The sequence below is a fragment of the Acomys minous genome, assembly GCF_964271855.1.
Source record: "Acomys minous genome assembly, chromosome: 3".
Taxonomy (NCBI): Eukaryota; Metazoa; Chordata; class Mammalia; order Rodentia; family Muridae; genus Acomys; species Acomys minous.
In genome coordinates, this window is record NC_140485.1 from 119,293,203 (window position 1) to 119,310,584 (window position 17,382).

Here is a 17,382-nt window from a genome sequence, read left to right on the forward strand (position 1 = left end):
AAAAAGTCTGTTCTGAGACCTTTAAAGATCCTAGAAGCCACACCTGTGTTTCCTCTAAGTTCCTAATAACATAAATTGAGGGATGAAAAAATATAGTTATATGTTTTGATAAAACCCAAAGAAACAAGACAAATAAACCACAGAAGCATGGTTGGCTCTTTTCACATTGTCAGGCTCCTGGTTGGCAGGGTTACATCAAGGGCGATAAAATGGTTCCATCAAAGTCCTTAAAAATTTGAAGGTCACAGGTCAACTGACCGGACTCCTGTTGCAAGTAGCAAAATTATTTCATCTCTTGTGAGTGAGTCGCCTCTAGCCATGGGCTCCTGGCCGGCCTGGTCCTGTCTCCTGGGTGAGGTGCACACAGGCAAAGAGGCTGGACAGCCTGGCTTTTATGATACACCGCTAACCCATCCTTCACTGAGAGATTTCAGTCCACTTGCCAGATCTCAAAAAGCCTAAGACATGTCAATAGAAATGATAAAATCGGACCGTGGCACTGCCACTATTTCACAGTGCATCCGCTGAAAGGTTCTTGCTCGTGGTATTGGCACCTTCAGTGGCGCAACTTCAGGAAGTGGAAAGTATATCCAGAAAGCGCTAAGAATCTCTGCTGTTTGCCAAATCAAAGCTCTCACTGGCTGGCTGACAGGTGAGCCAGAGGCTCACAGAGGAGAACAGACCCCCAAGGGGCGGGTATACAATCAGATTTGAGGAAGAGTAGACACCAGTCAGCCATAATCCCTGATACCTGTGGCCACATGTGAGACTCTCCCACTCATGACAAAATCGAATGGTGGAGAGCTGCCAGTCAGCTCCGAGCAGCAGCACAGATGACTTACTGAGAACAGAAATTCAACCCTAGCATCGCCCCTCCCCCCCAACGTGCTACCTGAGCGACACCTGGAGCATCTTCTCACCTGGATATCTCTGTACGAAAGCAACAGGTTGATGACAATGTCTGCTGTCAAAACTTCGATATTGTCCACTCGCTGCCGGATCCTTGCCAGCTCAGCCGCCAACTCTTTCCCAGTGTATAGATTCCGAGCCTTCCTGATATCATTGAGTATAGATTCCCGGAAGTACTGGCTGGTGAAAAAGCACACATTGCAAAGATTTAACCCTAAAAGACAATTCAGCGAAAGCCACTTTTATAAGGATGTGCACGGCATTTGTCTGTGAGTAGCTCTCAGCTCAAGGAGACGAGCTGAACGAACAGCTCACGTATTTACACTATCAAGAACTCTAAGAGGCCATCTATCTCTTTTCACTTTCTGACGTATTTCAAAAAAAAACATCCGAACTTCACTGTTCCTTTTGCTCATTTGAGCATTGAAGGCCCACCTTCATAAAGAGTTTGAGAATGCATTGAAAGTTGCAGGCTAGCCAGAGCTATATTGAATTAAGAAAATATTTTACATTTCTTTTATTTTCTTTTTCAAGACAGGGTTTCTTTGTGTAGCCTTGGCTGTCCTGGACTTGTTTTTGTAGACCAGGTTGACCTTGAACTCACAGAGATCCACCTGCCTCTGCCTCCGCAAGTGTAGGGATTACAGGCGTGCGTGACTGCACCCAGCTACCATTTTACATTTCTTACTTATAGCATGTATATGTACTTCTGGGTGTATATATAAGTATATGTATACTTATAAATAATATACTTATATATAAATAGATAAGTTTACTTTAAAACAGTTAATAGATTGGGGGCCAAGTTCTTTATAGGCAGTGAATGAGGTTTAACTTGTGAACTAAAATGACATCTCTTTTTTCCCCAGAGTATACTGTAAACACTTCCTGGCTCTTCATTTGAAACATGTGACAAGATACACAAACAAATGAGGCAGAACAGCATGGCTTGGTCCTCACCCAGTGTGGGCGCAAAGCCTTACCTGGAACTCGCCTGTGCCGCCTTCAGAAGCTGAACAAAGCGGTCCACAAGAGGCAAGCAGATGGGCCCCAGCAGCAGCTCGAAGTTGGGCTGCATGAGCTCTGTCAGGCCCTTCATGAAGCTGCTGTCACAGCAGTAGACCTTGTTATGCGGAGTCACCATGTAGGAGACGAAAGTGTAGTTCCCAGTGCACATCTGTGGAGACAGGAGGCACCAGGCAGTAGGGGGCGTGCCTAGGGGACACCACACCGACAAAAGAAATGCCAGGCTGTGTTTCAGTGACTTAGATTATTATTTGAAATAGCAACTCTGATGGCAAAGGTCAACAGAAGAGATTCGTTTCTGATTTATGGCCCATGAAAATGGAATTTTCCAGTCTCCTTAACTGTGTACTTCAATGTGATTAGGACTTACATGTTATATCTTTTACCGGGCATTAAATATATAAGCACTGTTGCACATAGCTACTAGGATGCATGCTAAAAAAAGAATAATAAGCATAACCCTCAGCCTCCAGGGAATCAGAAATTCAGTCAGGTACAGGATAAGGAGAGTAAAATACTGAGAACTGTGCCTATGAGGCATCCCTGGGAAGGCTGTGCAGGGAGCAAGGCCCAGAGGCAGCCGTTTCCCTCCAGGTTCCCCTGAGACTGTCAGAGCCCTCGCTATTTCCCCCCTACAACGGGTCTCAGGTGTCCCTGTCTGCCTCCTCTCTGCTAGCGCCGAGGTCCATGCACCTCACACCTATCTGCCTCTCTGCCACTGGCTCTCACTGACTTCCCTGCTCCACTCTGGCCTCCACATCGACCGCCTGCCATCTTTTCTCTATGCAAACATCTCCATCACATGGGTTCCTAGAGGCCCACACACACACCCCGCCCTGGGAGCCTGTCGTGAAAGGGAGGCTTCCACCGCTGTCCACAGGAGCCTGACCCCTGCACATCCTGCCCTTTGCTAGCTGCAGCCTGTGCCTTCTCCCTGCAGTCACTGAGGCCTGGGTTGGCTGAGGCCTGGGTTTCCGGATTATGCCAGATCGAGGGGATATTTGTGCCAATAAAAGCACTCTTGGGAAGATGACAAAGGGAATTGGACTGTACTTCCCCTGGGTAAGCAAATCTGATGACTGAAGTGTAGGGCCCAAGGAAGGGACCAGAAGGCAAGCTGAAAAAAAATTTCAACTACATATTCTGAGCAATGGGGAATCAACAGAAGGTCCTGGGCAGAAAGGACAAGACAACAGTGGCTGTGCACTCTGGCCTTCTGGGTAGACAACAGGATGGACTGGAAGAGCAAGGGCCACGATTTAAAGAAAGGAGGCAGGAAGCTGCTTGGCACAGACAGACCCCCAAAAGGAGAATCACCTGGGTCAGGGAACCGGCCACCTGCACATAGGAAAAAGGAGGAGGAGCCAAAGGCAAATCCAAACTTAAAAGAATGGTTACATTAATAGAAAGCAAAGGATGCAGCAGCCTGCAGGTCCCGGATGACTCACTGATGTACATGCTGCTGAGGAAGCACAGGTAACAAACCCGATGCAGAGCCAGATCCCCAGCTAAACTGTGGGAACACCTCAAGAGACTGAAACTTGCGCTGGGCTGCAACGGGGCGCTCGTTTTGAAGGAGTATGGATTTCACAGATCAAAGGGACCGGGAATGAATGCAAAACTTCCCACAAGGGGATTTGGGGTGCGTGATGGGAATGTAAACACGGGTTGGGGTATTATTTGATACAACTCTGAATGAAACGTCGGGGACACATAGAGAAACGCGTATGCAGAGGGCTGAGCAGTAGACTGGATGGGGACAAATTCCTCCCAGACGTCACCAGGAGTCCCAGGCTGGTGAGAGAAAACATTTGCTGAGGACCTGTGCAGAAGCAAGCATGGCCCCACTGTCACCACAACCTCAGTGCTCACATGACTACAACACAAGAAAGAGGCCATGGCTCCACTCTACAGTTGAGGTGACGAAATAGCTTTAGATCTGGCCCTTGGCCTTGTATATTTAAGATTCGAGCCCGAGTGCTTTATCTGCAGTGCACGTGGTTGCTTCTGGGGTGAACGGACAGTCTCACATGAGCTTCTCAGGGCAGTCCACCTGCCTTCCCACCCAATGGTCACCTTCACAGGAACCCGAACGCACTAAGTGACAGCTCATGCCAAGTGCTTTTATGGCCAGAGTTAATTATTTATGAGCACGTTATGCTTTGAAGCACCCGGTCATCGGCAGTGAGGCAGAAACAAGACTGTCATGTGAGTAGGAGAAGAATTTGCAGGGGTGGAGACGTGGACAGGTCACCGCTGTCCTTCACGCAGATGGGGGAGAGCAACCAGGAAGACTGACACCGAACCTGTCCTTCTACCATGCTACCTGGATCTCAGAGCACAACCCACTAACTTAATTCTTTGCTCAAGCCACTGCCCAAGCAGGAAAGAGGGAAAGGCTGTAACGTGATGCACGTGTGCGTGTGGGGTGTGTGTGTGTGTGTGTGTGTGTGTGTGTGTGTGTGTGTGTGTGTGTGTGTGTGTGTGTATAAAATCCTGATGCTCAAAATCTCAAACCTATACTTGATTGAATCCAAAGCATAGAAGAGCCATCAAAAGCTAGTCTTAAACGAATAAATTATATCTCTGCTGTTTTTAAGAAAATTAAGAATAATGATTTTGCTCTTCAATCTTTAGGAAGTGTATGAAGGAACAAAATTGTATGTGGAAAAGGAGTCAAACACCTGGAAGGAAATGGTCACAGCTCTCAAACATGCCGAAGGAGGTTTGCTCAAGTTAGATTTTTAAAGGACACCTTGTCCCCGGATCACAGCAGAACCTAAATCAACCAGCAAACTTGTTCACCAAGTAAGTATCCTTCTTGCTCTTTAAGCTTAGGGAATGTGACCTCCCTTGATGTGCTTTGCTATGACAACAACCACCATCTCTGCAGCAGGCCATGCTGCCCTCATTTCCTAAAATGTGCCTCTTTGATTACGTGTTACTTGTCTTTTCACAGCTACACACTAGCTCTCCCACTTTTTCATCACACACCACAGTTAAAAATATGGCCGTTTTCATCCTCAACCACTAGTGCGAGCCTCCTCGGTAGGCAACAAGCCCAGGTCCTGGCGTACATCAGTTCCTGTTCAGCCAACACCTGCTGAATAAGACGCGTTACGCCTCACTGAAGCACGGGGCGATTAGCGCTCATTTCCTGATGAGATGTGAAAGATACGAGCAACATTAGCCACGCTGCAACGAGCCTTCCTCAGGCTGAAATCGTAACCGGATATTTTACGTTTTCTGATCCAAGTAAAAAGTACCAATTGTAACATTAGTCTCATAATCTCGGGTGAAATCATGTGTGGTCTTATGTCATGTAGTATTTTCACTCTATAAATTATAGGTTTGGTCCTAATCGGACTTGATGAACTGGGGGTGGGTGAGCGGCTGGGGCTTCCCTTTTCTGAGGTATAGGGGAGGGGGGAGGGAGGGGTTACAACCAAGATGTAAAGTAAATAAATTAATTAATAAAAATTAATTATCAACAAAAAATAAAATAAGTAATAGAAGCGTATCTGTTTTAGGGTTCTTAAAGACTGCCTTATACACAACACAACCACTGGCCCACACGGCTCTTCCCATTTCTACTGTAATAATTCAACATTTTTATGCAGTCTTTTTAATTTTAAATTTTTAAATGTCTCTGATTTTCTTATTAATTTAATTCTGTATGAAGGGTTAGCATTCTGTAGTGTAATCTCAAAGAAAGACTTCAGTGCTTAAGAGCCAGGGCTGGGGGTTTAGCTCATCTGTAAAGCACTTGCCTAACAAGCACATGGTCAGGGGTTCAATCCCCAGCACCAGGAAAAGCAAAAACAAAACCAAAGAGCCAACCTAAGAATCTGACTGACTGTCTCAAAATAGAAGATACATTATAGACAAATAAAACTATAGACAATATGTATTATATATGTATTTACAGATATATATATATATATATATATATATATATATTACCAATTGTAGTTCCTTAAGATTGAATGTACCATGAAAGCTTTTTCTAAAACAGTTATATTTCACTATGATGAGTTAGAGAATATAATTGTGTTTATATAAATATACAAGAAGCTCTAAAAAGGACTAAAAGAAATAAAACTTGATAATCTGTGAATATTTAAAAATAACAGATTGATTAATTAATGAGAAAGAAAAGATTTAAGTTTTTGTACAGTTAAGCAAAATACTCACAGTATTCTTCTGGCAAATGATTTCCTAAAAAAATAAGAGAAAAAAAATCTTAGCAACTGTTATAACAAAAACCTGTGGCCCTTCTAACTATCCTATGTGAATAAATTTGTATTAACACTTGTATCAACAATTGGAAATGTCAGAGGAACATGGCAAAAGCAATCATGTTTACAGTCAGAAATAAAGACATTTAAGTTTCTGCATACAACAAATTTACAATCTAGAGGAGCTAAGAGAACACAAGAGTGTTGTCTGCAGTTTGATGACAACAACACAAGCATGAACTAAAACTTACTTCTGGAGAAAAGGCCTGTATTTGCCTAACCCTGGTCTCCCTCACAAACTGGGCTAGCAAGCAGAGCACGTCCTGCTGGGTAGCTGGAGATAAGAGAGGGCACTTTGGCCAATGGCAACCTCACCCATAGATAATAAGGACATCTGACGACAAAAGTGTATGTCATTTAGACATTTTTCAGTGAGACACGTAATGGGATAAATAGATCATGTGGACAATATCCCAGTTTCCTAAGTTGTAAGGAGTGAAGAAAATAAATAATTTAGATATGCAGCTTTCCACACCAAAGTTCTTAGTAAGAGGCACCTGCCATTCTTCCTATTATTCCTAGACATTACAATAACTCGAGACACTGGGGAGAGACTGTAGAAAAGGCTGTATTATACTAGCCCCACTGGTGGTGAGGGAATCATGATTCAGAAAATAGAAAATGAGACTGCATACAAGGGAAGATGGGGTGTTTGTTGTCATGGAGACAGGAAGTGTAAGGCACATGTGGAGTCTTTCTGGAGAGTCCATCTGCCTATGGAGAGCAGCCAGATCAGCAAGGTGCAAGCAGAGACACAGAGCCCAGCAGAGTGGCCAGCACCCTCCCCGTGTGTGTGTGTGTGTGTGTGTGTGTGTGTGTGTGTGTGTGTGTGTGTGTGTTTACCCTTCAATACCTCACCATCTTGCTGGTACAAAGCACTTGCAAGCCAGGCTCACACCTGTAATCCCAGTACTCGAAAGGCTAATTCAAAAGACTTGCCACACATTTCAGACTAGCACGAGATAAACAGTAAGTAAGTTCCTGGCCATCCTGGGCTATAGAGTTAAGGCCTTGTCTCAAGCAATCAAACAAACAAACAGACCTTTTTACTTTTTTTTTTTTTTTAAAAAGGAAGTCTGGGTGGACATGCATGCACACACATATTCTGTTACCGTTTGAGTGTGAAACAGCTCATGTGTTGGAACACCAGGTCTTTGGTGGTATTGTTTTGAGAGGCTGTGGAACCTTTAGGACACAGGGACTAGATGGAAGAGTTACTGGAAGGCGAGTCTCAGGGGCTATAATCCACTCTACTCCTGCCTGTTGTCTGTCTATCCATCCGTCTGTCCATCTGTCCGTCTGTCTGTCTGTCTGTCTGTCTGTCTATCTATCATCTACTTATCTACCAAGTCTCTGTATCGCTGATGTAAGGATTCCCAGCCCCTACACTCCTATTACCATGAACCTCAGCAACAATGAGCCATCCCCTCAATCACAAGCTAAAATAACTCCTTTCTCCCACAATTTGTTTCTTGTTATATATTTTATCACAGCAATGAGAGGTAACAACCACAAAGGGACTCCCATACATGACAGAAGGCAGAAGAGAGACGCATGTGGCGTTAAGCTATGGTTTCTCATGGAGGATATTCTTACAGAGCTGCAGGTCAGCTAAGAAGGTGGGTCAGAAGCCGAGATGTGCAGAACAGGAAACTACAAGGGCAATATGGGGGAAATATGCGGGAAGGTGGGCATCGTTTCTGGAGACAGATGGAAAGTAGGGGCTCATGGGGGAGAGGGGGAGGGAATCAATACATGTTACCAAGGAACTGTCAGTAAATGTTTCCTTGGGAGCCAAGGGAGACAGTTCACTTGGAGGCATATATAGATAATCAAAAAAAGTACTTGAAAAGGAGTTTCAATACAATCATTGATCTATAGCAGAATGGTCATTTTAACTCCCAAATAAGAAGAGAATGTTATTTTAGGCCTTAGTGAAGAAAAGGCTTTTAGGCACAAAGCAAAGAACCCTGCAACCGCTCAGTGGTCAACTGGAGTTTGGTTGTTTGTTGAGACGGAATCCTGATGTAAGCCAGACTGGTCTCAAGTTTACTGCGTAGCCATGGACGGCTTTGAATGTCCTTGCCTTTCTGCCTCTGCTTCTGGAGTGTGCTACCACATCCAGCTTGTGTGATGCTGGGAGCCAAGCCTTCCTGTATGCTAGGCCATCACTCTCACTCTGTCAACCAATCCACACCCCTAGCCCCTTCAAGAGCCTTCTTGCTGAGTGGTTTGGGAACACACCAGTACAGTGCAACTGCAGAGGCAGGGAACACTGTAAACGTCCATTGTCCAGAAACTGGTTGAATAAACTATAGTATATCCTAACATCCCTCAAACAGGAGCTTCTTCTCCATTGTCCCTGCTTTGGTACAGCAGACACAGGCATCAAGGGAGCAGGGGAGGGAAGCGATAGGACTGAGGACGCTGGGGAACATCATCACAGCTTCTGCTGGCTGCAGCCCGCACGCTGTTTCCTGCAGAACTGCGCCCACCTGTCCTGCGCTTTCATTCCACGCCATGCAAGCACGGTAATAAATCACAGATTATATGATGCACCAAGGAAGGCAGGAGTCCTCATCCCGACACTCGCCAGCTGCTCGAGCCCTAAATTTTGTAGCCCTGGGCTAATTTCTTAACCGTAAGAAAATCTTTTCTGATCCTTAAGCTGTCTCTCTCACTGGATCATATATTAAAACTAAGTGGCGTTAAGTTTGCGAAGTTATCCAAAGTGCTTAAAAGCCATCTGCAATATGAGACATTAATCACATCAGAGGAAACAACTTAATTCCTACTTATCAGACCTAGGGACACCGTGCACTTGTGTTGTTCGTGGTTAGGAATAAAACAATAGGAAGACTCTTTCACTTAAGATAATCTGTGTCAAAATCAAGTTCTATTACACCAAAGCTGGGAAAAAAAGACATTCTGTGCTGCCGACACCATCACCTCCTCCTCCTCCTCTTCTTTTTCCCTAGCTTTTTCTTTTCACATTTAAAAAATAAAAATTTAAAAACTCTTCTTGGGAGAGTTCTGCCACTGGTAGGCATATCCTCTCAGCTGGGTCTCATGAATGATTTTTTACCCATACAGCATTGACAACATTTCAACACCAACTTCATTTTACACTGGTTTTTGTTTTTTTTTTTGTTTTTTGTTTTTTGTTTTGCCACCAGCTATCTCTTTCAGTGACACCTAATTGAACCAAATTATCCTAGTACACATTTATATTAAAAATATTACAACAACACACCATTTCCTTTGAGGGGGGGTCAGGTTGGTTTCTTGGGCTATAGAGGGTTATTATCTACGGGAGTTGGTTACAAGTTACTATTGGTCTTACTTAGAAAGCAAACAAGCTTAGACTAAACAATGTCTCTCTTTTCCCTTATCTTACATTCTTAGGTTTGGAGATAGGGGTCGAAAAGAAAGAAGGGAGAATACAGAAATATACAGGGAAGACAGAACAAAAAGTAGATTAGCGAATCTACTCCTCAACTTAATGCCTCAATTGTCACTCACAAGGTTATTTTTAATTCACTGGTATAGAATTTTGCAAATAAGATTTTTAAAAATGAAAAAAAAAAACTGTTAAAAAGTTATAGGTATAATGGCTTTCTGTACAGAAAGTCAGTCACACTTGACCTAGGAAATCACCGGTAATTTCAAAGATGAGGAACCCAAAGAGGATGATGGGTTGAGCTGCCATGACTATCGGACTCCACAGCAAGGACCACTGCGTAATGGACAAGATGGCTCGCTCTACTTCTTCTGCTCTTTAGGATACTGAGACTCACACTGTCTAACAGGAGTCTCTCCAAATGTTGCCAATGACTGGTGTCAACCCAGGAATATGACATCTGCCGGTTCCTGTGCAGACTACAATTTTTATTTTCCCTTTGACAAATGCCAATAAGAGGCTGGATGGAGTGGGTGGGCAGGGGGGGTGGGCAGGGGGGGTGGGCAGGGGGGGTGGGCAGGTGGGGTGGGCAGGTGGGGTGGGCAGGTGGGGTGGGCAGGTGGGGTGGGAGTGGGTGTTACAAAGAAAATGGGGAGTGTTGTTTAAATGCAGTCCACAGCTAATACCTTAGGAGATGCGACACTGCTGAGTCCCTATGGATTTAAGATCCTTAGAGAAATCTCCGTAAAGCACTGGTGTACATATGGTCTCTCTGCTCTTCCCTCAAAGTGCCTTTCCCTCAAGTTTAATAAGGAATGATTACAGCTCAGATTAAAGTAATCCTGAAATAAGTAAACTGAAGGAAACAAAAGGTTTCCTCTTTCAGCAACAACAAAAGGGCTCCCTGTGGCATCCATCATAAAGGTATGAAATAAAGAGCTTCCTGTGACACAGTCAGTGTATGGGATATAGGCTTCCTGTGACACAGTCAGTGTACGGGATATAGGCTTCCTGTGACACAGTCAGTGTATGGGATATAGGCTTCCTGTGACATAGTAAGTGCACGGGATATAGGCTTCCTGTGACACAGTCAGTGTATGGGATATAGGCTTCCTGTGACACAGTCAGTGTACGGGATATAGGCTTCCTGTGACACAGTCAGTGTACGGGATATAGGCTTCCTGTGACACAGTAAGTGCATGGGATATAGGCTTCCTGTGACACAGTCAGTGTATGGGATATAGGCTTCCTGTGACACAGTCAGTGTACGGGATATAGGCTTCCTGTGACACAGTCAGTGTACGGGATATAGGCTTCCTGTGACACAGTCAGTGTACGGGATATAGGCTTCCTGTGACACAGTCAGTGTACGGGATATAGGCTTCCTGTGACACAGTCAGTGTACGGGATATAGGCTTCCTGTGACACAGTCAGTGTACGGGATATAGGCTTCCTGTGACACAGTCAGTGTACGGGATATAGGCTTCCTGTGACACAGTCAGTGTACGGGATATAGGCTTCCTGTGACACAGTCAGTGTACGGGATATAGGCTTCCTGTGACACAGTCAGTGTACGGGATATAGGCTTCCTGTGACACAGTCAGTGTACGGGATATAGGCTTCCTGTGACATAGCAAGTGAGTGGAATGTGGAGGTCAGAATGCCAGTTTTTGAAGTCTGATTCTAGATGACAGCTGGTGAACCATGTGGGAGGGGTCACAGGCTGTGCTGTCTAAAGGGTTGGGGCCAATGCTTCCAGTTCACTGCTTGAGAGGCTTTCATAGGGACATATTTAAGTGGTTTTTATATAGAAGCTTTAATGACTGACCGCTTTGTACCACCAACTAGGCTGGTATACTTAAAGTGCTGGGGACATCCATTAGTAGGCCTAGAGTCATATGCCTTTGTAAAAGTTAAGTTTAGTTTTAACTATAATTGAAATTTTAATTAAATTGCAGAAAGAGAAAGCTTTAAGAGAAGGAAGCAGTATTGTAGACTTGGGGTTGTTTTTTATAAGTTTAAAAGATTTGCAGCCAAAAACTGGGGCAGAACTCAGGAGTCTTGTGGTAGTGTGGGTAGAAGAATAGAAGGACCCAGAAAGGACAGGAACTCCACAGGAAGATCTACAGAGTCAACTAACCTAGGTCCATGGGGAACTTAGAGACTAAAGCACCAACCAAAGAGCATGCACGGTCTGGACCTAGGCCCCATACATATGTAGCTTACGGGCAGCTTGGTCTGACGTGGGTCTCCTACCAAGTCAGATGGGAGCTGTTTCTGACATGGATTCTGTTGCCTGCTTTTGGATCACTTCCTCCTAGTGGGGCTGCCTTGTCTGGCCTCAGTGGAAGAGGATGCACTCAGTCCTGATGAGACTGGATGTGCTGGGGTGGATTGATATGGGGGTGGGGGTGTTCCTCTTTTCTGAGAAGAAGGGGAGAGGAAAGGGGGGAAGGATATGAAGGTGGGACCAGGAGGAGAGGAGGAAGAGAGTTGCAATAGGAATGTAAAGTGAATAAATAAACTTTCAAATGGCATTTTGGAATCTGAGTGGTGTCAGAGACATGAGGACAAGTCATAGAGGCTTTGCTTGGCTGAGTTCTGAAGATCTACAGCTGATCACGCCCTTAAATACTGTCTATGGTCCAGGTCTAACTTTGCCTAAAAACTACTTTGAAATCTGCTTTTTCTCCTAAAACTGCCTTTCTCTCTATTTATTAGCCCTAATGAAATTTACACTGTAACTTTTCCCCACAGAGAATATTGAAAAAAGGAGGTATCTGGCCAAAAGCGTGAGACAATCAGAGTCTTGGCTCTGACAATTGTGATCAGTCAGGCAGAAACCTCTTAAAAAGAAAGTTAGGACTTTGACATAATAGTACATGGCAAGATATTGTTAGCTGTAAAAAAGTAAAACTTTCTTATAATAAATAAAAAAAGTTTTCTTTAGAATTCTGCTTTGAGAGCACTAGAAGGTGGGCCTGGAAGGTCATGCTTTACAGATATTTTACAATAGAGGACCCCTTGACAGTTAGCCTAGGCCTGGATAGCACATCCTTTGGTTTGGGATGGGAAGTAAGGCAAGTTCTTTCCGTGTTAGGAATATTTAGTTTCGAGCTATGTTACTATGACTATCGTGTAAACACAATGACTTTAGCCCTGGGAAATTTATGATTAAACTTTCTGGAGTATTGTTTAAGAAATAATAATCAGGTCATGCTGACCATTGCTTGGAAATAGACTGACTTATACTATATGCTTTATTGTAGGTTATACAGAACTGTTTGTATCTCTGTTAGATTGTTTTCTTGCTCTGTTGATTTTTAAATGCTCTACTGATTGTAAAAGATGAGAAAATCATGAGGTAATCTGTAATGAAAAAAAATTGAACTTTAATTTAAATAAAGTACTGGGGTTGGCCCAAAGAAGACAGAAGAAAAATAAAGTTCTCCTGGGCTAGAAAACCTTTCAGTTTTGCACCGCAATTTATGCATGGGCCTCAATATTTCCTTTCTCCTCCGTTCCTCAAGCTCCTCAACAATTAGCTTCCTTAGCTAATTGTTTAACCAACAGTTGGTTCCTCTGGCCAGCTGTTTCCTGCCTGCTCAATTCTCCTCACCTCGGAACCACCAAGACTTTCTCTTCTCTTTTCCTGAAGCTCTTGTACAGGAAGTTGGCTTTATACAGCACAGCTACGAATTCAGTTTAAACTTAAAAGTATTTGTAATAAAAATTACTCTGATGCTCTAATTTACTACAAACTAGCATAAATATCAAAATATATAATATGGATACCATTAAGTCTTTCTAAACAATATCTGTTTACTTCAGTTATATATAAGTGTGGATCTCAAAACAAGATTTAATGTCCCACTTCATATATGAGTTTTAAGGGAAATTAAATCTCTGCACCCACAGAAAAATGTCACAGGTCAAGGATGGCACAGAATGGCTTGAAGGCCAATCATGGTCATTAATTAAAGGTCATCCGCACTGCAGCACACGGCAGAATCTCCTTCATTACTGACTGATATTCCATCATCTGCACATTTTGGTCACCCTCCATCAACAGACATCTTGTCTCACTCCCACTTCCCTGCTATCATGAGTAACGTTTCCTAGAAACACAGGCATTACAAATACTTCTTTCATGTCTTGCTTTTAATCCCTTTGTGTACACAGCCAGAGAAGTAAGATTGCTGGATCATGCTATTGAATCTGTTTTTTTACTGTTTTTAGGAACTGCTCTGCTGTTTAAAAGCAGCTGGTTTTTAAGAGATGACTTAATGATGTGGTTACAATTTTGGGTTTGCTTAGTGTCACTTCTAGAGAGGTGCTGATCAGATGCCAAGTAAAAGAAAATAGATGAACCGAGGCAAGGAGAGGGTATGTGGAAGCAACGTGTGTCCACCATATCCTGCAAAAGGAGTATGGGGCAAGGACACAGTCAGACGGCCATAGGCAATGGTCTGTTAAGGAGAGTCCCGTCTGTAAAGCGCTTTCCAGGCAACGGCTTACGAGAAAAACACAGCCAAATTCCTCAACTAAGGAATAAGCAACACACTCGTCACATTTGGCATAAACTGCATCGCCACCCACCCCATACACTCCCATATCTGGAGAAGCATTTCTGCTGCGGTGGAGCAAATGCGAGGAAATCAGATTATCATTCAGGAAGAGGAAAAGATGCCTCTGAGACTTCCAACCGCAGCCAGAACATGAGGAAAATGAAGCTAAAATTATTTGGGAGTTCAAATGCCTGAGATGTAGGCAAACATATACAGTTATCCTGATGTACATAGAAAATGAGGTATACACGATCATTTCCTTCAGAACTATTGACTGTTTCAAGTGTATAAAAAGTATAAAATACCAGCATACACCCCCCGACCCCCGTCTACCACCTAAAGCTGCGTTACATTACAGATGTACTTGATGACGTCTCACCCCTCAATTCAATTCCCCTCCTCTACCCCAGAGGGGTAATTATTCTGAATGCTTGCCTGTAACCCCCTAGTATGCATCTACGCACTCCTAATGCTAATATGTATGACCCACTGTCACGCACATCATTAATTACACTTTGATTAGCTGGTATGATGCCTTACCCATATGTAATATGATTTCACACGTGACCCTGAATATACTGATGTAGATTTGTAACAATTCTAGTTGGTCTGCCTTACGTGTCCCATAACTCTCCATTAAATAACTTCCAAAAAGTCACTCTCCTGCTAGATGTATTTACTATCTCCTCTACACAGAAGAGGGATTATAAAACGTCACATAACCCTTCTTGGTGGTATTCCTTCACCCACGTCTTCTACAATACATATCCAGGGTGAAAACTGTCCCATCTCGCTGTGTTTGACATGATAAGGCACTGCCAAATTGCTCTTTTAGAAGCTGCGCCAATACGCCTGGCTGCCAGGAGCATGTTCAAGTCCTACCTACCACAGTCCTGTCGTCTGGATTACAAGCGGGTTTTCCGGGTTTCAGTTTTGACTTCGGCTACTTCTCAGCCCTAAACATCTGTTTTACTCAATGCCCAGGATGTAGCTCAGCGGTAGAGCACCTGCATGGCACCAGACCCCTAGGCTGAATTCCTTGCAATGAAAATTAAACACAAACATCACACTCAAGGTTGAAGAGATGGCTCAGAGGTAAAAGGGCTTGCCATGGGAGTGTGGAATTCTAAGGTCAGAACCCCAGAAAGCCATATAAATGACCGCCACTGGGCCCAGTAGCCCTCCTGTCCTATCTGTCTCTACCTAGCAAGACTACTGATAGCAACAAGCTCCGGCTTTCCCTGAGACACCTCAACGAAAAAGGTAAACATCAACCTTGGGCTTCCATATGCACACTGCACCTATGCGCAAGCATTCACACACACGTACACGATGTAAAGACACGGATACACAGCAAGCATACCACACACACACAAGGACACACTCACATGTGCACACACATATACACATGCTGAAGGGGAAATAAAACCCATTCGATCCTCTAAAACTGAACACATCCCCCACTTCCCTCTCCCAAGCGCTGAAGTTTTGGCTCTCGGCCTTCTTTGCTTGTACACCGTGTAAGCTGCGTGCCTGCATGTTATAAGATGCATACGCCTCCTCTCGTACTCTGTCTCTTTCTCTCTTTTGGAAGACTTGGTCGTCATGCTGTCAGAGGACGGGAGGAACGTCTTTGGGAGAGCGTGCCTCTGCACCACAGCCAGCGGTGTCCAGACACCCTCTCCCACACGCTGAGTGACCCGTGACCACTTTAAGTGCTTGAAGTAAGTCAGAAGTTAATGGTCAGCAACAGTCCGTGTTTTACAGAAGGAGAGCTCTCAGCCCAGAATCCTGTAAGTACTCGTAGAAAATTGTGAAAGGCAGAGTCAACTTCAGTTTCTCAAAGTGAAAAGTTTTAAAAATAGTTTATTTCTCATGGGTATACTAACCACGGTTGGGGGCAGGCCTCAGTCAGCACAAAATGAACTTAATGGTATTTTTGTCTCATAGGGCTTTTTTTTAGACTTTTATTTGTTTATTTATTTATTTTGGCTCACTAGACTTTTGCTTGGACATTGTGGGTTCTGATTTTGTGCTTTTATGGATTTACTTTTTGCATGGTTGTCCGTGTGTGTGTGTGTGTGTGTGTGTGTGTGTGTGTGTGTGTCTGTGTGTCTATGTGTGTGTGTGTTTCTAGTTTGTTTGTCTGCTTTCTAAAAAGAGAGAGAGAAGAAAAGGGCGTGGCGGCGGGTGGGTGGGGAGATTGGGAGGAGCTAGAAGGAGTTGGGCGAGGGGAACCATGATCAGGTATGCTGTATGAAAATTTTATTTCTAATAAACCCAGAAACAATTATAAATTTTACCACAAATGCATGACACGGTTAGATTCTAAATATCCTTTTAAACAATTCAGCCATAGATTTCTTTAAAAAGAATGTTTATGGTTTCTTTTAATTAGTTTTTTGAGGAGCCTACATATTTAAGTTTGTTTTTTTCCCTCTATGATTTCTTTTTGAGAATTCGCTGCCAAATACAAATTGCTGCCTCTACTGCCGAGGAGTAAATGAAAATGAAGCAGGCTCAGCAGCACTTTCCTTGGTGTCCAAGGCACATCTCTAAGAGAAGCTAGAACGAGGGGAACGACTCTCTAATGCCGTCTACCCAGGAATGGCGGGAGGGCATTCACTTTTGCTTCCATTTGCCTCTTCCATGGTACACAGTGGTCAACAGCTGCTGCCGTTCACTGCAGCTCTGCTCTCTGGCAGAAGGCAGTAGGAAGAGCCTAGTCACACTCACCGCAAACTACAACACACAGAAATAAAGTGAAGCAGCAACTGGCCCCCGCACAAGCGCCCCCCTTTCTCAGTAGCACAGAACTTTTTAGTACTTAGGAAATCGTTGAGGCTACAGAAGTTATCCACTATTATTACCAGCCTTTGCAACTGGACTACCTTGCTAAAACAGTCTAAATAAACAATCCGGCTATGATGACCAGATTTCGAGCCCCAGAACCCACATTTAAAAAAAAAAGAAAAGAAACCCAGGTGTGATGGTGCACAAGTGTAATATCATTTAGAAAAAAAAGGAGAGAGGCTAATTCCTGGGGCTCACTAGACAGCCTAGGCTACTTGGCAAGCTATAAGCCAATGAGAGACCCTGTCTTCTTTTTTTTTTTTTTTTTTTTTTTTTTTAAGGTAAAGAGTTCCCTGAGGGTGTCCTCTGTCCTACACACACAATTACA

General features: G+C 43.8%; 1 protein-coding gene and 1 long non-coding RNA gene across 3 annotated transcripts in view; one reads left to right on the forward strand and one right to left on the reverse strand.

The window, feature by feature from the left end:
• The window catches only part of MAP3K5 (mitogen-activated protein kinase kinase kinase 5), a 189,843-nt gene that overhangs the window by 111,703 nt on the left and 60,758 nt on the right, over window positions 1-17,382 (reverse strand). For both annotated transcript variants that reach the window (XM_084776261.1, XM_084776262.1), the window contains exons 3-5: window positions 6,130-6,153; window positions 1,893-2,086; window positions 921-1,089 (exon numbers count right to left, since the gene is read on the reverse strand). In XM_084776261.1, coding sequence (XP_084632387.1) covers window positions 921-1,089; window positions 1,893-2,086; window positions 6,130-6,153 — 387 coding nt within the window. The remainder of the gene's footprint in view (window positions 1-920; window positions 1,090-1,892; window positions 2,087-6,129; window positions 6,154-17,382) is intronic.
• On the forward strand, window positions 3,833-4,980 carry LOC311594508. Its single transcript, XR_014778113.1, has 3 exons — window positions 3,833-4,352; window positions 4,573-4,743; window positions 4,895-4,980. It is a non-coding gene; the product is annotated as an uncharacterized lncRNA (long non-coding RNA).